General features: G+C 44.2%; 1 protein-coding gene across 5 annotated transcripts in view; it reads right to left on the minus strand.

Moving 5' to 3' along the window:
• Positions 1-24,700, minus strand: part of Nek10 (NIMA related kinase 10) — a 201,288-nt gene that overhangs the window by 19,657 nt on the left and 156,931 nt on the right. For 3 of the 5 annotated variants that reach the window (XM_076544479.1, XM_076544480.1, XM_076544481.1), the window contains 3 exons: positions 16,365-16,394; positions 14,696-14,796; positions 7,011-7,121 (listed from right to left, as the gene is read on the minus strand). In XM_076544479.1, coding sequence (XP_076400594.1) covers positions 7,011-7,121; positions 14,696-14,796; positions 16,365-16,394 — 242 coding nt within the window. The remainder of the gene's footprint in view (positions 1-7,010; positions 7,122-14,695; positions 14,797-16,364; positions 16,395-24,700) is intronic. The other 2 variants (XM_015994002.3, XM_042284371.2) reach the window with 1 other exon arrangement.

The following is a 24,700-nucleotide window of genomic DNA, read 5'->3' on the forward strand; positions in this document are numbered from 1 at the left end:
AGTGGCTACCCCAGGGAAGGCCACCACCAGCTAGACTCATCATGCTCCAGGTGCCCTCACTCTTGCTGTCACTTCCATGTTCGGTGACAAGCTGAGGAAAAGGGGCATTTTGGTGCCATCACCTTTTGAGATCTTAAAGATAGTTTTATTTTATGTGCCTCTATATTCTCTAGATTACAAACGTTTTTTTTGTTGTTGTTGTTTTTTTTTTTTTTTTTTTTTTTTTTTTTATCAATTTGGTTTCTAAGGGACCTGGAATCCTGCCTACATGGAGGGCCTCCCTCACCAGATGCCACCCTCAGGTGGGGCTGCAGAATGCTGTCCCCCTCCCAGTTCCTCCATGTGCTCCCAAAGTAGCAATGCTGACACACACTGGGCACACGTGTCACTCCCCTGTGTCTTCCACGGCTCTTGTCCCAGGGGCAGCTTCCAAAAGAGTAGGCACCGAGGGGCAAGTAAGAGCGGCCCAGGTGCTTTTCTGGTCCTGGCTTTCTGTCCTCGGCTTCTTTATAAACGCATGCCTGCTCCTGGGGGGCGCGGGATGAAATTCTGCTCTGTTCACAGGGCTCCAATCGCACCATTCCTGGACTCCTCTCTTGCCTTTGCACTTTCCCTCATGTCTTTAGCTGAGGGCCAGTGAAACGCTTCCTTTCCTCACATCACCAGGCTGGTGTGTAACTGCAACTATCCATGCATTTTTAAGGTCCCTTTAAATAGGCCATTAGAGGGGAACCCCAGCTACCACACCTGATGACCCCATTCAGCTTGAAGAAAATTTTCCATCTGGGCTGACAATGCTCACCCAAGAGCCATAAACCACCTAACAAAAAACCCAACATCAAGAATGAGAAGCCCTATTTTGAGTTTGGGGTCAGGGTTATGCAAGAGATTCCTAATACATTATAGGCCATTGCTACTGACTTCAGTTGTCCCGACTCTTAGAGGTGGGGGGTAAGTTCCCATTGCTAAAGACACAATGTACTTCAGAAACAGGACCCAGAGGGTCTGAGCTAGATCTGACCTGAATGCCTCCTCCCAGAGAACTGGCTTTCATGGTCCCAGAAGGCTCCATGCAAGCTTCCCAAGAAGAGAAGCAACAATCCTACTGAGCTATGATGTCTATGAACCATATCAACAACCAGTATGGCATGATAACTCTAAGGATGTAGTAGTGGTACCTTGGTGGTGACCAACAGCTCTCTAATTGAACTTAAGACCTGCTGAACAAGAGGGATCCATGCCTGATACTGGAAACCTAGCCAACTACCTATGACTGGAGAATTCATGGATCTTAGTGAACAACCCACAACTGCCACTTTAATAAACCAGAATAATCCCTAACTACTTTCTAAATATCCGTCCTTATATCCACAGATAAGCACAGTCTTCGCTCCTCAGAAGGAAACCGCTCTTTGCAATCCATCACAGAAAACCACAACCAATCAAATCCATAGCTGCAGAGCTCTTTCATTCCCCGCTTGTACACCTACAGCTCCTTCAGGTCAGGCTCAGGGGGCATTGCAGAAGGAGCAGAAAGATCGTAAGAGGCAGAGGATCAGGGAGTAGCTGTGAGATTTTGTCTCACAGAAGTGTTGAAAGGGAAAAATCAGTAGCCACCTAGAGACACGCTCCCTTTTCCTCTAAAGGTATTTGATGACCAGCAGTTTTAGAACTGACCAAAAGGTGAACTCATAGGGAGATAAGGCTGAAACAATAAATCTGTATATCTTGGACTTGGTAAAACAGGATATGGGGAGTAATGGGCTCAACTGACCAGAAATTGAACTTATGGGAAAATAGGATTGGAATGGTAAATCTGAATGTATATATCCTGGGTTCAACAAAAGCAGGACATAGGGAGTAAAACATTTATGTCTCTCTAGATACCCTGAATCCTGCTAGCCATCAGTAACCTCATGCTTATAATTCAGCCAGTAACTTCAAAGAACTACCTCACCCCTAGCCCCCTCATCCAATCCCAAGATATGTAACTCTCTGCATGTAAACCTTTCCAATATAAACCCCTTAAAGTGGGTGCTAGGGAATACAGACCAAGCCCCAGGCTTGCTTTGCTATTAAAAACCTCTGTGTGCTTGCAATGGATATTGGCTCTGTGGGGGTCTTGCAACAACAATGTCATGAAGTCTAATCATCAGGGCTGACTGGACATGAGCTGAACAAGGATGGCACCAACAGAAATGCTAACATGAAAAGGGAAAAGCTCAGGAGGCCTTAGCCCTGGACAAAGAACTACAGGCAGCTGAGGAATGCTGGGAGGCGGGGGAAATAGTCTTATCCGGGGAAGAGAACATGATTGGCTATCCGGTATCAAATGATCAGCTCTGAAAAAAAACACATACACTTTTCTAAGAAAAGCGAGACCAAGCCTCAGCCCTTAAAGGCACATCCACGGGAGAACAAAGAGCTGTAAGCATGGAAATGTTCCACCTACTGCCCCTTACCACCCCTGAGCCTCATCCCTTTGAAAAATTGGAAATCTATTCTATTTCCCCTTCCCAGGGAGGCAGAAGGGTCAAGGACACAATGGCCCACAGAATCAACTAATCAGGGCTTATAGGGGCTCATGGGGACTGAAGTGGCAATCACAGACCCTGTATAGGTCTGAGTTAGGGTCTCTGCATATATGTTACAGTTGTGTAGTTTGGTGTTCTTGTGAGACTCCTCACAGTGGGAGTGGGAGTTTTCTCTGACTCTTTGCCTGTTCTTGGGACCCTTTTCCTCCTACTGGGTTGCCTTGTCTAGCCTTGATATGAAGGTTTGTGCCCAGTCTCATTGTAATTTATTATGCCCTGTTCGGTTGATATTCCTGGGAACCAGAGGCTCTGGGGAAGAGGGGAAATGGTGGGGACTCAGAAGTGTGGAGGGAGAGGAGACTGCAATTGGTCCGGATGGAATGTATGAGAGAAAAATAAAAAGAAGGAAGGAAGGGAGGGGGAGGGAGTGAGGGAGAGAGAAAGAAAGAGGGGGTGGGGGGAGAAAAATGGGCATGTAGTCTCTATCCCATTTTTTTTCTCAAGCATGGATTCTTATAAAACTATCTCCTCCATCAATCTTTCTCCTGATTTGTTTTGGTAACAGTGGTAGGTTACAAGACCTCAGGCCCTGGTAACTGTGTTGTTTATTATGTGTCCTTATCTGTGTTTGCTGCAAGATCCAGAGCAGGGACTGGCAAACTGCTCTATGGAGATGTGCAGTAAACATTTCCAGCCTGGAGGAAGTAGGGTTTCTGACTTTACAGCTTTGCCTGTAATGATAAAGTAGCCACAGGCCAGGTGAAATGAATGCATATGGTTATGTAAATAAAGCTTTATTTATACAAGTAGGCAGCAGGCCAAATTGGCTTGAGGGTTAGAGTTTGCTGACTTTCACATTTAGAAGCTTGATGAGATGCAGCTGCAAGCTTTTGGCAGGAAGGACTGTGTCCCGCATCAGGTGGCATGTGCTGTCAGGTGCCCCCTCTCGGTGGCATCTCCTTCCCTTCTTGCCCTGGGACTATAAACCCCCAGTGCCACCTGAAGTTCATCTATAACATGAAACATCCCTTCATCAGCAATTCGTTTACCCTGAGACAGAATTTAAAATAGAAAGGAAAAGGATTGATACCCTTCAAAAACACGTGTTAAAACTTTGCATGCCCCAAGAGTAACCAATGAGTGGTCTTTTTTCCTTTAGTACCATTATTAACTCCTGAACTTAATGCTGCTGTCACACTGTGGCTGCATTCTTAGGCACAGACTCCCAGTCCTTTGGACACATCGTCAGGAGTCCCTGGCAGTGTCGTGTGCTATACCTCAAAAGAGCACATTCCAAGCTTGTGAGATAGATCCCTGCTCTGTGCCAATCAACTGTGTCTCCTCAGAAACATGTGGAGATGAACTGAATTGTGCTTAATTATGAATTAGTTTCTAGAGTATTTTAGTGAATATGTTTTTAAAAGAGAAGACTTGTCACAAATTTACGCTCACTGACAGTGCTGTGTAAATATTGACATGAACTCATCTTTTCTATCTTGCTTCTCTCTTTTCCTGTGTTAAATATCCCAGTTCCATGGCCACTGTGCTATCACTCGCTTGGCTTTGGTGCCCCTGAACTATTCCAGCCAAGATGGAAAAGCCCGGATCAAAGAGCTGCTTAGGTGAGTTGGATAGAAAGAATTCAGTTCTCAGAAATGGGCTTTTCCACCTTTTGACTTCTGCACATACCACACTGGCCATTGATAAGTGGTAAGTGCCATTGATATGTGGCTGCAGTCATCCCATAATGATTCTTTCACACTGTAGGCATAGGCTCCCTGGGTCTTGGAAGGAAGGAGAAGGTAAAAGCCAAGTACCTGAGGGTGGGTAGATGTGAGGGTGTCTGACAGTCAGAGTCTAATTGACTTCTGTTGACTGCACAGGGGATGAAATGCCCATTTCTGAACAAATGCCATTGCAAGAAAAAGACTACCAGAAAGGGGGGTGGGGTACATGGGAGTCATGAACTTCTCTGGTGTAGATCTTTGCACATACATAAAAGTGCATGAGTAGATCATACCAACACACAGTTTAATAAAGAATGAAGAAATGAAGACTTTCTTATGAAATACATGAGTACATAGTATATGCTCATTTCACTAATTATATATGAAGCACTGACCCCAGTCTAGGATGTGCAAGATGTTGGGAAATCAAAAATAAGAGACTGGCTGCACTCGTGAGACACACAGCAGATGAAAGCTGCTTAAACATGGGAGTGAAGAGGTGAGCTGGTCATGGAAGAGGGGGATGCTGGCTATGCACAGGGAAGCCTCAGCAGGGCCTCTGTGGAGGAGCTGACTGAGGCCTATCAGCGGACCTGCTCACTCACTCCACTTTGTGGCCAGGCTTCCCCTGGAAGAGCAGGACCTCACCTCTGTTGACTACAGCGGAACCCTAACTGCTGAGTGTCCTCTTCCCTGAGGCACAGGGCTCCATTGAGTGTGTTACAAGCTGACACCAGTTATCAGAACAGAGCCAGTGGCACCAGTCACTAGACAATCTGCTCTGCCTCCTAAACCTGCTGAAAATAAAGACAACTCTGCCCCAGGCCCTAGAAACCAGCTTGGCAAGCCTGAGGGTACTGTAAAGATGCAAAGTCCTACCTTTGTCTATCAGATCAGGAAACAAAGAACTGAGAGCCTGCTCCGGAATCTCATGCTGGGAGAAGGGAAGGCTGAAATTTGGTGCCAGAGGGGAGTTTGTCTCCTGGAGAGAGAGCCCTTGGTTCAGATTTCTCAGAACACCCTGAAAGAAAGCTTCCAGCTGGGCACTGATGCACATCTCTTGCCTTCCCCATAGGTGGCTGAAGGCCACTTGGGCCCTCAGAGAGTCCCTGGGTCCCTTTGTCCCTCTTCTCTACAGGGCCACATTGAGTAAGTCTCCTTTACCTGCCCTTCACTCTTAATTTGGCTCCTTTTTGGCTTGTTGAGGGTGGAGGCTGTCAGCCTGGCTCAGTAGCACTCTCACTGGAGACCCCCAAACTCCTACACTACCCTCAACAATCCCACCTTTAGGTTCAGGCCAGGATAGTGACCAGAGATGCTCTCAGGCCACAGAGAGGGAACCAAGGATGGCAGGAGGGTGATTTAACAAAAGAAAATGTCTTTGCTGTCAGGGAAGAAACAGGGAGCCTCTCATGAGAAAGACAACAAGGACTTGCCTTCAGGCCAGGTACAAGCTCAAAACCACTGGGTGGGAGGTAAATGCACCTCTGAACATCCTTCTGAGGCGGAAGCTTTCATCCCTTAAAACCAGACTTTCTGCTACAATGAATTTGTATGCAAATTGGGTTATTCTCAGTATCACTTTTATAAGAATATAAAACCAAGCATCGTGCAATCTTTTGTAGGAGACGAGCCTCTGGCATTTAAACTCTAGTTCTTAGTATTTAGGATGCTGTAGGTAAATGTGAGGTTCCCTCACTGCTGCCCGTCTTCTCTGTCTCCGCTGTTGGCCAGCAGGACACACACGGAGGGCGCCTTGCTCTCCTGTCTCTGAGGGATGGGCTCACGCTTTGTTGACCTGCCTGCAGCCACTTCTGGTTCTGGCACCACTATAGCCAACAAAGCAGAAACAGGCCACTGCCTTTTTAAAAATGTGTGTGTGTGTGTGTGTGTGTGTGTGTGTGTGTGTGTGTGTGTATGTGTGTGTGTGTGTGTGTGCATTTCAAGAGCCTGGAAGAAAGTTTGTGCCTCAAAGTAGACTGACTAAAGAAAAAAGAAACCACAGTGAAAGAGGTCATGGGCCACAACCAAGGTTTAAACATATAAGGACACTTAAGAAGAAGGGGAAGAGGAGGAGGAGAAGAAAGTGGGGTCATGGACCAAATTATCTCCACCAAGGTAGCCAGACTTTCCTATGCCCGGGTCTTCCCGGACAGGACAGAAGGCTTTTATCTCTTCCTGGACAAAGTGGATTTCCTGTCTCCAACTTGTGTTGCCAGAGGTAGCAACTTTCTTCCCATTTTGTGTAAAAACTTAGCTTCGGTATGTGTGAACAGAAACTGTTGCTGTACCCAAAGATGAGAAGGTGGCAGACAATGAAGATGGTAGGACCTGGACAAGTTCATTATGCACCCACAGATAATTAAAATTGTGGCCTTGCGTGGTCAGGTGACCATTTCAGATAGGCAACGCACAATTTAGGGGCTCATTGAAGAGCCTTGTCACAAAATACTGTAGCAGACTCTTCAAAAGCAGGCTACAATATACATACTTTTAAATTAAAGACAACATTTATTTTTAGGAAAACATGTAGGAATTAGGAACAAGCTGTATTAGTCACCTGAAAATAATAGCCACAGAAATAAGGATGAGAAATCAAAGGATGAGAATTCAAAGAGAAATCGAATGGACCCATCCGGTATTTTAAGCAACACCCTTTAACAGTGCACAGAATTCAAGGAGTCGGGAGAAGGGAACTGTAACCCTCAGGGCTCTCCCGTGGACAGATCCCTGTGAGTAGAACACATACCTTCTTAATTTCAGATTTCAGGTTACAAGGGTTGCTCTGCTGGCTGAACAGGGATTTCTTGAATCTTTCTATAACTCTTCTCTTCAGATCATGATGCAGAGCTGGAGGGAGCTGCAGAAGCAAGAAGATGGTCATTACAGCCACCCTCACCACGCTCCACCCCCACAGGAAGTACTGACACAACAGGAAGTACTGACACAACAGGAAGTACCAACACAGCACAACAATACACACTCAACACAAGACAGTCATTACAACCACCCTCACCACGCTCCACCCTCGCAGGAAGTACTGACGCAGCACAATACACAGTCAACAAGACTGAGGAAGACTCTGAACTAGCAAATGATGTGCTACAGTTTTTATCCTCTGTAAAGAAGGCTGGCTCGGCTTCCATTTATCTTGTCATGGTTACAGTTACTGACACAACTCTTTCATGTAACATCTGTGCCCACATATGTTTCATTTTGTGAAGAACAGCCTTGACAAGGAAGATCTGTTCTGTTCATGTTTAGGTGTCTATGGCATGCCAGAACCATGCCAAGCACCCCAGCTACAGCCCTGAGAAGGAGCTGATACTTTGAATCAAAAACCATAAAAACTTGCCTGAGTCCTTCAGCTGGAGAGAAACCAAATCCTAGGCAACAGTATTACTGGGAAGGAAGACAGGTGGGTTAACATGCACTACGGCCTGACTAGTAGATGATGTGGATTTCATAAATACACAGGCAGTCACTGCAGAATCTTAGAAGAGAAGGGGATTTAAAGCAATCACTGAACTGCAGGGCTTTCCAGGCAGGCTTTACACGAGGAATCAGAGAATCAGAGTTCCCATGGCCCAGGGGTGAGGTGAAGTCTGGGAGAAGAGTAACACAAAAGAAGCAGGATCAGAATTATCAAGTGCTGGTGAACATTTTACTATGGCTAGATATCAAAAGAAGAGCTGAGGAGAAACGGCTCTGTAGGGAGGTGAACTGAATATTCACAATTAATAAGAAACAAAAAATTATAAACTTGAAGCAAACGCTGACCCAAAGAGGCAGAAACACTGCAGTGATCGCATCCCAGCCCTGCTTCACTGCCTGGCTTGATACCATGTGACTATTTGGGGCCAATAAAACTGATGTGTGCCACCAGGAGGGTAGGGTAATGCAAAATCCTCAAACGCCAGTCATTATTGCCCTTCACATGGACTAAAGGGGAAACATGTAAGGTGAAGGAGAGAGTTTTTAGCATTAGTCTCCTAGCAAAGGGGCGGGATAGAGCCAGAGAGGGTGAAGGCTCATCCTGGAGAGACAGGACTTGGTAATTCTCTATTGCTTCATAGCTGAAGGTGCCACCTCCCTAAACCAAACAGCAGAGGGCAGTGGTGAGCTAGGTCCAACCAGCAACCTTCCAGTTTGATTGCTTCAAGTCCCTGCAAAAGAAGGCTACATGTGCAGCTTGCTACAATGACATTTTGAAGGTGAGGATTACCAGCAGGCCTCTTCAAGTGGGTTCATCCTAAGGCTGGAAGGTATCAGATTAACTGCCAGACTAGTTCAGAGATCCTGGAAAGTCTTGCTATTTATTTACTTAACTTGATAAGCTTCTAGTTAACTTGGAGGTCCATTCGTTGCCCCTGAATTCAGTGTGTAGCAGCTCCTTTGTGTACACTGACATCCAGCCGACTTAAGATCCGCACACAGACAGTGTAAGCTACTGTGTCTCACTGGGATCAGTATCATTAGCAGTGTCCCACCCATAAGGCTTTCCATGAGAACTTAAAACTTTACACAGAATGATGATTATACTTCAACTGTAAATGAAGTGAGTATAATGACATAGTCTTTATACAAACAGAATCAAAACCCACAGTGCTGGGCATGGTGATCTGTGATCACTCCTTTATGCTCGCATTCTTGTGTTTCCCCCACAGTAAACTTACACAGCAGGTTCTTTTTCTCGGTGAGGAAAGAATGTGTCACACACCTTGCTTCTGAGCTGTAGGCCTTCTGCATCAGCCTTCCCCTGAGTGAATACCACTAGCACCCCTCTGCCATACAGCACCTCACAGCTTATAAACATTCTCATGTCCTTTATTACACCCAAGGCATACACAGCCCATAAGAGCCCACATTCCTGATGAGGAAAACGACTCTAGAAAAAGATAATATTTTCTTCAATACACATATCTAAAAGGTTTTACTGTGCCATATAAAGTAATAAAAGGGGGGGATCAGTCTGTATGTTTTCTTAAACTTGCATCTAGATGGAGTCTTTCCAAAAACCTGGATTCTGTACCCATTAGCAAAGGCCCCAGCAATGTGTAGGGCTCCACTGGATAACCAGTAGACCAAAATAGTACTTTAATCTACTTTGACATTTTACAGCTTAAGACTCTTTCCCTAAATGTTAAAATCAAATGTTGTAAGATTACCATTTAAAGAAATAAAATCGAACACTTCTCTTGGAATTTAGAGTCCCTAAAAACAGAGTTGATATGAGAAATCCAGCCATGCTGTGACTATCATATTCTGTTGACTCTTTGTCACCCTAGCCATGAGCACCCAGGGGACTCAGGGACTGAACAGACTGTTCTGTACTTTACTGCTGCTGCACGACACAGTATGGCTCACTGAGAGCCCGGGGACAATATCCGCTGCTGCTGACACCCCCAGGATGGGCAATACTGTGGGCATTAACTTCTTATCTCTTCTGTTGGAGGCAGACACGTTGTAATTTTTCAAGTTGTTATATGATTAAAGCCTAGTAAAGAACTGAAGCCAGTCCTCATTCCTTCAACTATGCAGGCCTTACCTATGCAGTAACTAAAAGAAATATCCGAGCATCAGTCACCATCTGCTCACAGACACGCTGGTCCCCAGCATCTGAGACAAGCCGCTCGCCTTCTTAGCATGCTGCTCTCAAGACTTCTAACCCAGATTGATGAAAACAGATGTGCAACTGAGGTAAGAAGAAGGACGTTAACCTCCTGACTTGTAGAACTGTTGCCATTAAATGAGATTGGCAGATATGTCTCCATGGAAACTGGATGGGAACGGTCCCCACCAACCAGAAGCTAGGTTTTCCGTCAGTCCCCACTCAGGTCCTCGGGAGGACAGAAGGCAGCAGGTTGACCCATTTCTCAGGCTAGTCTTACAAACTTCCTTTGCACAGCCTGGTCTTGTGCAGCAAATTCACCAACGTAATGTCTCAGCTGTGTGCCTCTCCTCCCTGTGAATGGCACTGACTGTGCTGAGCACTCTAAGTTAAAGTTCCAGAGGAGAATCTTTCCTCGCTGTGTCGATAACATGAAGTTGAAAGTATTCTAAGAGCTCATCTGGAAGAACCACAGTTGCTATGCCTGGACTGGCAGCTTGGAATGGATGCCTGCCACCGGCCGAAGAGGACAAAATCAACCAGCACACAAGCAGTTTAAAGGGATAATGATGTATTCATAAGAGTTCTATCCTTGCTTTAAAATGCATGGAAATCCAACAAAGAAGGGCTACACATCCATTAAAGAGTTTATTTACCATATAGGAATTTAGATACAGAAATTATACTAAATTTCAAAGGATATTTCTCTCAACTTAATGATTAACAGTTAGAGGAACTAAAGAGCTATGTACAGAGCTTCCTGTAACACTAAAGAGTATTTTCCCAAATGCTCATGCTAGTGCATGAATGGACATGCACTTTAGTACCCTATGTTTACTGTCTGATCTGGAAGGTGACACTCCTATTCATTAACCAAGTTCTCTCCCAGATGTTTCCTTGTATTCCTCCACACTCTTCCATTTAATCAGTTAAAGAGTTCTTTGTGATTACCTAAGACACAAGCTGACATCAGAAAACAGTGAGAAAAATGATCAATTTTAGAATCTTGGGTCCAGAATGGCAGTTGACAGTGTCACTGAAAGGAACATTAGATTTGAGGCAAAGGTGACAGATAAAACAGGCACTCGGGGCTGGAGAGATGGCTCAGAGGTTAAGAGCACTGACTGCTCTTCCAGAGGTCCTGAGTTCAATTCCCAGCAACCATATGGTGGCTCACAACTATCTGTAGTCAGATCTGGTGCCCTCTTCTGGCCTGCAGTCATACATGCTGTATACATAATAAATAAATAAATCTTAAAAAAAAAAAAAAAAGAAAGAAAAAGAAAGAAAAAAAAAAAACAGGCACTCATCTCCAAGCACAAGATGTCCAAAGTAGGGGCTGAATGATATGAGGGAGGCAAGGAGACCCCAGAGGCAGCACAGTACCAAAGGGGAGGGCCTTTGCCTGCCTTGACCCCCCCGGAAGGTAGAGGCCAGTGCCTGTCAGTCCGTCACGATTGTCTGCTAGTCAGCAGGACATTTCTCCCTGGCTGGCTGGCCAGATACTAGGTTCTATAAGTAAGAGCTGCTGAGAGACCCTGGAGGGGGATGGAGCTTGTCCTACTGTGCCCAGGATCCTCTGTTCTTGCTTAGCTTCAGCAGCAGACAGTAGTCTGTACATGCTGGGACCCCAGGTGGATGGTGTATACTCCCAGTCACATTCAGTAATGCCATCGATAGGTGGCATTTTAGATATTTCTACCAACAACCCCCAGTGGCCTTCTTGATCCCATAGAGGGTGTTTTCCAGAACACCACCCTGGAGTGCTGACTCCCAGAAGACTTTAGCAGGGACCTCAGGGTGGGTGGTCCGCCCTGTCTCCAAGGCCAGGCTTTAAGTTTGTCCCGCACAGCACCTCAGCAAATCTCACTGGGCCCAGGGTGGAAGTGTCTACTCCCACATTTGACATCTTATTGAATACAATGCCTTAACCTTAAAGGTCCTGAATTGGACCCCAAAATATGAAATGAAGACATCTTGGTGAGCCCTGATGAAGCCAGGAATCTTAAACCCAGCTACTTTCAGTTTTTAATGTCAGTGGGCACAACTTGTTGCTCTGTCCTGAGACACAAACCTTCCCTTGCTTGAAAACTGGATGAGAAGCTCACTGGGGGCAGAGATCTTAAAAAGGTATGCACATTCCTCACAAGACCTACAGGGATGAAGGTCAAATCCATAACATCAGCTCTCCTTACAGTCCATTGATCCACACTAAGGCTCAAGAAGAAGTGATTTACATGCCCCAAACTCACAAGATTGTAGTACAAAACAATGGCACCTCAAATTGTGTGGGAAGCATATTGTAGTGGGTAGCCATTCCATCTTTGACCTGGAAGTTCCAACCCCCACTGAGGCTTCGATAAATGTCACGCCTACAAGGCAGGGCCAAGAGAGGACCCTGAAGACCTGAGATCCAGATGCAGGGGCTCTCTTGGTTCCTGGACCCTGGACGCTTGAGGTAGTAGACCGAGCAGAGTTCTCCAGAGAACACCGCCCGACTGCACCTTTCCCAGACCCTGTAACCTATCCCTTCATTTGTGAGTTACCCCACAAATAAACCTCCCTTTTAACTACGTGGAGTGGCCTTAATAATTTCACCAATAGTATATTCTGTGGATGTTATGCAGGGAAAGATAAATATGGCACTGGATCCAGCTAAGTCCACAGGTATGAGTATGCACACTCACGATTCTGCATTTGATGGGCTGGTTCATACAGATGTTGGTGCAGATGATCGCCTGACTGACTGAGAGTTTCTGTTTGAGGGGCGTGAGGCAGAGCTTACAGAAGAGAGAATTCTCCGAGGTGCTGGGAAGTGGGACTGGTGGGGTGATTTGGATTTCTTGTCTGTGGACATGTGGGCTGCACGCCCTCCCCAGCTGAGGTTGAATAAAAACTTCCAGAAGGTATTCCTTCCGGGACAGCACTGGCCAGTGCAACAGGGGCCCAGGACCCACGCAAACCATGAAGCTGCTCTCCTTAGCTGGCCATGTGACCCTGAAGTATACAAGAGCTCAGAGAAATCTAACAGCACAGGTAGAGTGATAAAACTAGATTCCCAGTGACCAGCTACAGCATTTGCCACACAGAAAGGCAAGCGTGTGCTGATGGAGCTCCTTGGCTGCAGCAAGCTTTAGTGGAGTGACTAGTCAGGCCTTCCCAGAAAGGAGTGCACTACTGAATATTTTTGTTTGTTGTAGTAGCAGAAAAGAAGCTCCAGGTTTTGTCGGCAAAGTTCTGGCCTGAGTTGCCACCGCCCCAGTGAAGGTTGTCTGCCTCTTATGGTTTTCAGAACTGAGTCAACTCAGCCCAGCCAAAGCCCCCTGGCTAATAGGGAAGCTGGAGTCCCTGGATAAGGCATCCTGAAGCACTGCAACAGGAACTCTCCATACATTTTCTCTGCACTATCCCCAGGAAAATGTGCAGCCATTTATCAAAGTGACCATCTACTGGGGAAAGAATATGCCGGCTTCTCAGAAACCCTAAGCACCGGTTATAAATCAGTGGTGATTCCTACAGTCTTAAACTATTCCTAGCTTATAGAAACCAACATCTTTGGTTTTGTCTCTCAAGATGGGCTGGGATGATAGATGAAGTCGGAGTGCATACTTTTCTTCTGGGAGGCAGCACAGGAGGTGCACATGCCTGCAGAATTTTTCCGCAGGCCCTAGATGTATAAATAGACTTCCACAGCTGGCTCCAGCAGCTCCCATGGTGGCTCTCAGGCCCTTACGGTAACCAGGGCATGGGTTAGTTACTGATATTGTTGCTTGATGGGAGGGAGGGGGGGAGGGAGGGAGGGAGGGAGGGAGGGAGGGAGGGAGGGAGGGAGGGAGGGAGGGCTTTTGGAGAACTTATTTTGGCTTACAGTTCCAGGGCACACAGCCTGTCAGGCAGGGAAGATTCAGAGGCAGGAACAGAACAGCCGGACACATGCTCACACTCAGCTGCCTTTCTCCATTTTACTCAGCCCAGGTTCCAGCCCATGATAGCCACATCTGAGGTAACTCTTCCACCTTCAGTTAACTCAAGCTAAGAGGCCCTCACAGACATTTCTTTCATGCCGATGGCAATGCTTATCAAGTTGGAAATCAAGATTAATGACAAGACATCCATGCCACCCGATGACTAGACTAGTATTTGGCACTTGATAGGTGTAAGACAAGTGAGTGAAAGAATGACCAGAATCACCAGATGATGCTATCTCAGACTGGAAATTACTTATTTCCTTATCCAAATATCTACACATCCTTTCTTAAAAATAAAGAGAAGAAAGAGAAAAAAGATATTACCAGTAAGTGGTCCATGTCTTAGGTGAAGGAACACCCGGTTGTCTAGCACTGGACAGAAGTGTGTCCACAACCAATAGCTAATCTTCAGCCCTGAGCTTCTTAGTACTGAGTACTTAGTACTCAGATTCACAAAGTCTTAATGGTCCTGAGTTTTATGGGAGTCAGGGGTCTGGCTTTCACATCCTTGAGAGGTTCTGTTGTCAAAGCAGATGAAAGGAGAAAGGTCCCATTTCCCCATTCCTATGATAAAGCTGCTTGTAGAAAAAGCTACCAAGTCCTGTCCCTCTTTGCACCCACACACTAAAGAGCCACTTGGGTGGAAGTCTGTTTAAGCACAATGAGAGTACAGGCCACTGAGAAAACAGGACACATTTACTGCTAGGCCAAAGTGTTCCCACATACACATACTGTGGTTGGAGAGGAGGAAAGAATTCAGTGTTCACTCTAACTCCAAGTCCCACAAGGCCATATTTTCTCCACAGGGTTGGCTCTGGCCTTGTGGCTGAGGTGAAAGGCACTGTGGACACTGACCTGTGTGATATAGATGACTTTGTGCAGCTGGATGAGAATCTGCTGGATGGGGTCACTGATCTGCCGTACTTTCCGCTGGGATACAGCAATGCCTGCAGATGCTGTGGGCGGTAAATTCCAGTTAGTCAAGTTCACTTAAAAGTGATATTCATGGAAAAGGGAAGAAAATTCTGGGAAAAAAGCAACCAGGATCTCATCTTACCAATGAGACCTGTAACACTTCTGTGTTTTATAATATGAAACAAGCTCTTCTTTCCCTCCACTTCTCAAGCATCCAAGAAACAAAAATATTCCTTGCATAGTATTTGGAAGACCAGATGCCCTAGGATATTTTGTTTGCAAATACAGGACACTGCCATTGGGAGGAAGTTGTGCCTCAGATACGCAATCTGAGGAGGGCTTTTTGTTTGTTTGTGTTTAAATAATAAATTTATCATGCCTTCTACAACATACTTTAAAGCTAATGTTATCAAAACTACTAGACACAAACATCAAATTGGCAAAAACTTCACAGTAGAATTAAGTACTGTTCAAATCCTTAAATATTGTAAACCTTAAAGTCTACTTTGACTTCCTCCTGGGTCTCAGGGGACAAGGTTACCTTGCCCTGAATTCTCACCATAAAACCACAGCACCGTCACCGATTCAGGCTACTGCTGTCAATCTGCACAAGCGCTGCTTCCCCAGCTGCATACTCCTCACCACGGCCGTCTATCCTTGAGAACTCCAAAGCTGATATAGGAATGGCCTCCCTCTGTGTGTTAGCTGCACCTCTCTCCCTCACCCACAGATTGCAACGGAGAACATGGAAGACACCAATAGCATGGCGCCCCCTCTTCCTCTGCCCCCATCTGTACCTTGTTTTCTGTGATAATACTCATTTACCAGTTTTCTCTCATTAAAATTAAGTTTCCAAGACCCCCTTTTCTTTCTTCCATACCATATTAAACATTTAAGAAATTAGTTATAGTAATTGCTTCAGCAATAACTATGATTTTAAAGATGATTCTTATACGTGGGCTTTCAGAAGAAGGTTGTGTGTCTTGCCATTAATACTTTGTTCTCAAAAACATTAAAGGGAATTTAATGTAGTTGTTTAAAAACATGAGATTATCCATTTAAGATACAAAACAAAGAGGAAAATGAAATCTGAAGATTCTCTTTATGAATATCTCTATTTACGTGTTTGAAAATTAGCACAAGAAATAACCCAGCTCTGTGCCATCTGACGCCAATTTCTTGTTTAGATGTAAAGGGCCTGTCTTTCTTGAAAACTCCTCATAAGCATCAATTATTGGATCATTAAGTTGTGATTTAATAAATTACCCTCAGGGCAAAAAAAATGAGTGAGTAAATCACAAGAATTAACTAACTGTAGCTATGAACAGAGCAGTGATGCTGGCTGCCCCCCACAGAAGCCCCAACCTCTCCCTGTGCTCCTCACCAAAGACCTCCTGAAAGACAACCTTCTGCCCAAGCTTACTAAAAACAGGACATGCTGGCAAGTGAACCCTGGAGGACTTGGGGTTGTGTCATTTCATGCTGGCTAGTCTGTTCGGATTTGCAGATACAGCATTTGTAGATAACAAGCTAAAATCTCTCAGCTTGGATGAGCACTTGTAGGTTTGTGACAGCATTTTGAGTGGGTACCACACGGGTTTGACTGTACCTTTCCACAAACATGTGCTCATCTGTGGCCCTAAACACAAAAACAAAGAATTAGCTAGAATGCCTGTTGTTTAACACAGAGCTATGCACTTTCACTTAAAAAAAAAAAAACAAACAAAAAACACCCTTCCTTTGAGTCCACCTGACAGCACTCCTCAGTTCTAGAAAACTCTGGACTTTCAAAAACAGCTTTGATTGCTTCCACTTAAAACAAAATTTCAAATATTTAGTTGTAAAAGTCCCTTGTAAATCAAGCACACAAAAGTGTATTACAGATGAGGCTCAAGGCTCTGGGACCACCTCTTCTGAGGACCACTCATCAGAAATGACTGCTGACATTAGCTGAGTGCCTTCCCATCCCCTACGCCCATCCATTTTACACACGTGCACAGGTAACTCCGAACAGCAGCTTTCAAATTGTCTTTGAGTCCTGACATCAGTGTAATAGGTTATGAGCAGCACCGTGAGAAATGAATGCAGTGAACTGGAAGAGAACCGGCAAGCTTCAGAGTACACCATACGCAGCCAGGGCTCATTCAGGTCGGGAGAGTACTACTCATGTGGGCTACTTCTAACAGAGTTTGAAAGGTAAAACCACAAAAGGAATTTATATATAGAACCTCCCTTCTCTTTCATTTTCCTCTTTTCTTTCCCCTCGAGGCAACTCCTTGTCAGCGGAGTGGTGATGCATTATTGTCACAGAGACTGTTGCAGGAGGTATTGTTTTTCAGTGTATTGTGGATAGACCAGTTCCAGCTCATTCCTTAGGACCCTGGAAGAGGCTATGGTTTGCCTGTGTGCCTTGTGGTTTGCTTAGTAACTTCCGCTTGGCCAGGACCTCAGCTGCCATCCATTTCTCACGATCGTCAGCAAAGCTGTAGTGCATGTCTCAGTGAGGAGCCAAGGTTTACCAAGGCCAAAGACACACTCATTTCTCATTGAAACAGACACCTTCTAAAGTGCCTGAATTATTTCACACTCTGACTAGGGGAGAATGTATTTTCCCATAGCTGGATCAACACTACTTACTATCAAATTCTGATGGTGTCAATCTGTATTTTTTTCTACTTTGTAGTTGTTGAACGTTAGTGAAATTATTGGGTGTTTTTGTCGTTGCTGCTGGATAATTGCTTATACTGTTCCTTTATGGATCTGCAAATGTTCTTCACATATCCTGAATCCTATTCCCTTTGAATTTTATGTCAAAAGTATTACATATTTCTACCTGATCTATTACTTCTCACCACTAACACAGAATAGGGTGATTCTAAATCCCCACACTGCCAGAAATCTCTCAGGTTCCTGCTGCTGTTACATTGTGGGGAGTTTAGGACTCCTGGTTGGGGTGTGGTTCTAGCAAGGATACTGTCCTGTGGCACGAGTTGGCTTTAGGAAGGAAAGAAAACTTCAAAGCAAGACTGGTGTGCAGGGAATCAGTCTGTAACACTTGCAAACAATGGATTTCCTAGACAACTTCAGCTAACTCTAGTCTGGGAGCCATGGTTTATCACCTTCTGAGCCGTCACTCAGCCTCACTGAACCTTCTGCACAGAAGAGTAAGTGTCTTTCCCTTAGGCAGACAAAAACAATTTTAAGATCCAAATAAATAGCTTCTTTATTTAGTGATTGGTGATACGGCACTCTGAGGCACATCACTCTATCTGGTTCTGAGTCACTTTCTCTTAACACGTTTTCCAGAGTAGCTCCCTGTCAATACTGCACTCCTTAAGCATTGACAGATGTGTCCTAATTTTTTTTTACTTTTTCAATAAATCCACATTAATTGCTCAAAATGCCAGATCACAGTGACATGTTTATATATGTATACAGTGATAGAATAGTATATCCCTTTATATTCACAGTTCTTCCCTTTCTTCTCCAAGTGGTTTCCTGGCTATTCCTTAATAGCCCTCTCCCTACTAACATTTTATAAAACAAGCTTCCCTAAAATACCAATGAATAATCAGCTCTGAGCTAATTTCAAGTATGCATGTATGTGCACACATATCACACACACACACACAACACACGCATGCAAACATACACAACACATATACAACCCCACACACACAAATACCACATACACACAAATATTACACAACACTACATGCACACACATACACACACACACATATTTAGAGGAAGAGAGAAGGAATATATAAGGATAGCTATCCATAATATGTTACCAATTTACTTTCTATAGCACAATATTATATATACATTATTTCTTGTTAAAATTTAGCTGTAACAAAATTAAAATATTTTAAGTATAAGTCTTTATAGTTTTCATTACCAAAAGTAGAACAACAGAAAGATAACACTCTAATAGTAACAGTCTAATAGTAAACCAGGATAAAGTATCAACCTGTTATTTTTCTGAATTCTTCCTGCCAGGAAACTCTGAGACAGGAAGACAAAGTAACAGAAAAGGAGGCAGGGCCTCCTGAAGAAGGGGAAATACTGCTCTATAAGGAATGGGGTGGGGGTGTGGAGGTTGCTGCGGGGACTGTAATGACTATGTAGGACACAGCTCTGGCATGATGGAAGGCACACTTGACTGGCAGCCTCCAAGTACAAGGACAGTTTCACAAAGGACACCATCAGTCATTTCTGGCTTGTCTGGGTAGTGTCATGAAAGGTACAGCCAGTGCTCAGCAGGAAAGGAAGCCAGGAGTCACATGGACCGTGAGGAAGACCTTTCCATAGGAGGCCTGGAGCTGCAGGCAGAGGCCTGGATGGAGTAGGTTTTCTCTTCAGGGTACCAGCAGCATGCTTTCAGGCAAGGCACCCTGCTCAGCCCTAGTGTTGTCATCTGAAGTGGAGTAAACTGCAGGTGGTGAGGTCATACATGCTTTGCAGGGGACCTACAACATGTGGTAGCTGTCTGTGGAGAGCCACAGCCAAGATGGCTGCTGAAGTGTCAGCCTCAGAGAATGACATGCGCTGCTGTTTGATCTTGATTTACTTCCTAAATATGTAGGGTATTCAAGCCCTGTCACCCTTCATGTGATAGTACTATGTGGATATGAACAACATGCCTGGGCAGGTCCAGGCCAGGCTGGTCCTTGGGAACGTGACTACATTGAAACAGAGTAGAGTCCCCACAAATGAACCCCGAGGTCTTATTCAGAAAAGGAAAACAGACCGGATGTGCATAGTTAGTTTTTGCTGTGTGAGGTCATGTACTGTCTCACATCCGCCAGCAACAACACTGCCTCCAGCCTGGGCCATTGCCAGCACCATGCCTCTGAAACTCCAAACTAGGAGCCAAATAAACCTCTTCCTTCCCAGCCTTTCTTGTTTCCTTCTTCCTTCCTTCTTCCCTCCCTCCCTTTTTTGGTGTGTATGCATATGTATAGGACACGTCTGCACATACATACCCTGGGTAGGGTTCTGCCACACTCAATACCTAGATCAGCACCAGCACGGTCAGTTCAAAAACCCCAGCTATTATACTGCAAGCTATGGGTACAAAACTGCTTCCCGGGGAGAAGAGACCAGCAGTCGTCAGTTTGTCTAGTGTCAGCCTGACACAAGTCAACAGCATACTGAAAAATTACCTGCAGGCAAGAGGGATGAAAAAGCAAGGCATCCCTGAGTCCTCCACGAGATCACTGCTCCCTGATTATTGAATTCAAAGATACGGAAATGGAGGCTGAAGAAGTGGCTCAGTGATTAAGGGCTCTCGCTATTCTTGCAGAGGATTTAGGTTCAGTTCCGAGAACCCATAGCAGGCAGGTCGTAACCACCTATAACTCTAGATCCAGTGAATTTGATGCCTCTGGCCTCTGTTGACACCTAAATTCATGCACCGCATGCCCACACACAAGCATGCACACATACACATAACTAAACATAAAATATAGCAAAATGATGAAAATATCCTCCTCTATAGGGAGCATCCTCCTGGGATCTGGCATACCTTGCTCAGTGTCTCCTTGGCATGAAGAACTAGAAAGCAAGTCATCACTGGTAAAATGAGTTTGTCCCTCCTTCTACAACCCTAGTCCCAAACCTAAAAGCAAAATTCTGATGAGGAGCTTTTCTCTGACTTATTTAGGAAGAGAAATGCTTTGAAGTTTAGACTGCTTCATATTTGGACATATTAGTACACACATGATGAGCTATCTTGAGAATGGGAGTAAAGTCTGAGCCCAAATTTCATTTACAGTTCATATACATTTAAAAACATAATAGTTCGTGCACACCTAAGACACACACAACCTGGCCATGATTTCACACAGTGTCTTTGCTGACTGGAATTCAGCATATGACATCAGGTGAGAATCATTCGCATCAGTATGCAAAGCTTCTGGTTTTGGAGTGTTTCTGAGTTTGGATTTCAGATCAGATGTGAAGAGAAACAAGGAACTTTGTAGCAATGGGTCTGCAATGGTTACTCAACAAATCATTTCGAATGTCTGACCTCAAAGGAGCGTGTGCACACGTGTGTGTGTGTGTGTGTGTGTGTGTGTGTGTGTGTGTGTGTGTGTGTGTATGTGTGTGTAAATGTCTACTCAAGATGCTTACCAGCTAGTTGAGAGATATAAACAATATACTCCAAATTCCAACAGAAATACAGAAAGGCACACAATTATGTGCCAAGTTGCATTGTATAGGCCACTAGCACAGGCATTTGAACAAAAATCTGCTGAGCTCCTATGTCCTAAGAAGGTTGCCATGTGATACAATAAGGTAAACATGTGGCTGCGTTGGCTATCATAGAAAGTCATTTCACACAGCATAACTAACCAGAAAGGGCGTCCACAGGAAGCCAGCCAGAACATGATCTGTGACTCTGGAATATTCAGGTGAAACACAGACTACTTGATTCAGAGCTGACTTTTATGAACAAAGGACAAGTACAAAAATAGATCACAGTCATTTAAAGTCACCTATCTAAGAGCCCAGCAATCGTGAAGTGACAGTTTCTATTGATAGTGCAGACTGAGAGCCCTCATACATCAACTCAGTGCCTGGGTGTCATGTTCTGTCTAAATGAAAAGCTGAGGAGGGAGGGAGGCAGGGAGGGAGGGAGGGACCATCAGGGTTACTCCAGCCACATCTGGCCATGCTCCTGGCTGAGAGCACTTTACACTTAGGAGTTTGACTTGGAGGCTCAGTGGGCGAAGCGCTTGCTCATCAGCATGGGCACCTGAACTTGGATCTCCAGCACCCACGTAAAAGGCACAGAATCACAGACTTGCAATCCCAGCCATGGGGAAGCAGAGGCAGGAGGATCCCTGAAGTGCATCGGCCACCTAGCCCAGTCAAATGGATGAGCTCCAGGTTCAGCCAAAAACACTTTCTCAAAAAATAAGGTAGCATGTAATTGAGACACTTGACATCACCCTCTGGCATCCACCATACCTGCACATACACACGTGTACACACATGAACACATTCATAAAGTACACACACACACACACACACACACACACACACACACAAATTCAACCCACACTAATGACGTTCATTACAGTGTACTTCACATATGTGGAAGGAATATATTCCTATGTTACATTTTTATGTGATTTAATTTTCACAGACATACGCCATCTTCCTTGCCTTGAAAAGAGAACAGTCAGCAGTGACTAGTTATATGACTATGTGGGCACAGACCCAATCAATTATTTATAAAGAGCAGGGTTTCCTGAGACCTGATGCTCTCTCACACCAAGTGTGGAACGGCACCATAGAAAATATATTCCTTTTCCAATTTTCTTTTCTTTTTTTCTTCATACTGATAACATCATGAGTGAAGTTTAGTGAGGCACACATATGTCTTCAGTTTCTCAAATGCTAGCTTATTGCTTCTCATGATGGCCCCAGAGCTCAGGGTGAACAGGCAGCAGAATCTGCCTGCACAGAAGTCAGGGGTTTTCATAAGATTTTTATTTGTGTTTAGAACTGTCCTCTATTTAGGGCAAATGACACTGTGCTGACTTCCCATTACAGAGATAATATAAACGTCAGCAAAAAAGTTCAAATGGAGAAAGCTTAGAGAAATGATATAAACAGCCCTTGGCTATGGTAAAATCTGCAGAAGATATCACAAGTGACTGAACTAACATGTTCACTCACTCATGGATTCCATGCTACTTCCTGCTGGCACTTTCACTCTAAGTTTTCAGAGCTGTAGACAGGGAGCTCCATCTGTTACTCAGCCCAAGGACTATGAACGCAACATACTATCGCCACAATCTAGTTAGCAGGAAAAGACGGCGTGGGGTCTTTTAACAGCATTAACTGTGGTAGTTCGGCATTCATGATTCTACAGGACTGGGGTGCCTCTCAGTTCTGCTGTTATCATACTATGGACTCAAAGGTCCCTAAGAACCAGTCACAATCACATTAGACAGTGACATGCAACTCCAAACTCATGGTTCTCACCTCTGTCCTTGCACAGCACAGGGAGAATGGTTCCCATATGCTAGACACATTCCTGGGGCTGCTCAGGGTTTCACTAAATTCTCTCTTCCCTGTCATTTGTAACAGAACACTCAGGAAATTCAGGGCTGTGGATGGTATTTTTTTTTTAATTTCAAATGTGTTCCTCTCCATCTAAGAAAGTTTAATTTAAGGTTAAATAAGCAAAAATACAATAATAGAGCATGCCTAAAAAAAATCACTCACACATGTCATTGTGTGTCTTCCTCATAGCCAAGTGATGCTAGTGCGATCCACAACAGATGTCCTCACCCATATGGTGGAAGTGTGCAGTCAGTATCACCCTTTACTCTCACAGAGGAAAGTCTCAAGTTGTGCCTGGAGTGGCGTCATGGGCAGGTGAGCAAACTGCCCACTGCCAGCTATTTGTAACTTGTTAAACCAACAGTGTCCAAATTTACCTGCAACACTTTTTAAAGTACATTTACAATAGGCAGGAAAGCAGTTTTGCATTAAAATGGAGGATAATAAAGATCCAAAGTTTGAACTCAGAAGCAGAATCGCCTGTTCCTCGTGTGCGTGAGTTTGCTCCACATGATTAGTAAAAATAAAACTTGTTCTTTGAGTCAAAGGTAGCATTCACTGACACTTAAAATGTGTTAGTGCCTGTGGTTCATACTTTTTTTAAAGGCAAAGTATAAAGAGATTACATATATATATATATATATATATATATATATATATATATATATATATTTGCAGTGTAAATTGTTTGGTTAAAATCAAATCTTACACTATACCAACTCAATCCATTTTTCAAAACTAACCAAATTTCTGTGACGCATAGGCCATGGCTTGCTTGCATGTGTAGGAATTCTGCTCTCACTGTTTAAGAGCCTAAAACATCCATCATTTCAGATCCACACTTATATTGTTGACTCACTTTTGCCAAAAAGTGGCAAAGTATGGCAGCCAGGGTCAATGTGACACTTTTAGGCATTTTAACAATAAAACCATCTCTCTTTGCATCTATACTGCCATTGTGACAGCCTTAAATTGTCCATAACACTTTCAAAGAAAGTTTACTAGCCGGGCAGTGGTGGCACACGCCTTTAATCCCAGACTTGGGAGGCAGAGCCAGGCAAATCTTTGTGAGTTTGAGTCCAGCCTGGTCTACAAAGTGAGATTCAGGACATGCTCCAAAAGCTACACAGAGAAACCCTGTCTTGAAAAAAAAGAAAGAAAGAAAGAAAGTTTACTAACTGGAAAGAGCCTAAAATTACTGTAACTTCATCCATCTTATCTGTGCTCGCTGAACACATTAAAGACATCAAGTGTGAATTAAGGAGTAAAATTGAAAATGGCCCCAAACAGTAACTCCAAATGACCCACATGCTAAAATACATTTGCTCAAGAATCATATACTCACATATAAAAAAGGGAACCAAGTGTCTGCTGAACCATCTGGGTTTAGTTGATAATTTTACTATTGGACATTGGTCTCCCTTAATAATCCTTGCTAGAAATAGAAAACTAAGTAACCTACTCTTCTTGTACCACAGAATCTTTATAAACATTTACATCTAAAGATACATAGTTTTAGGCTGGTGGGAGGGTTCAGTGGGTAAGGTCACTTGCTGTTGAAGCCAAGAGTTCAGTCCCTATGAACCACTGTGGAAGAAGAGAACTGAAGCCACCAAGTGGTCCCCTGACCTCCACAGGTGTGCCACAGCACAGATACACAGTAATATAGATAAAATAAAATCTAAGGGTAATTTTAAACTCAGAGAAATGATGTGATCATTTCTTTTCAATCAAGCAAAAATAACTGTGTCTAGAAAAATAACTGTGTCAGTCAGAGTAAAAGAAATGGGAATATTGGAGAGGTTGAGTTTTCATAAAAAATATCTACATAAAAATACAGTCACTGTTTTTTGGAGTAGCTAT

This window comes from Peromyscus maniculatus, chromosome 9 (assembly GCF_049852395.1).
Source record: "Peromyscus maniculatus bairdii isolate BWxNUB_F1_BW_parent chromosome 9, HU_Pman_BW_mat_3.1, whole genome shotgun sequence".
Classification (NCBI taxonomy): domain Eukaryota; kingdom Metazoa; phylum Chordata; class Mammalia; order Rodentia; family Cricetidae; genus Peromyscus; species Peromyscus maniculatus.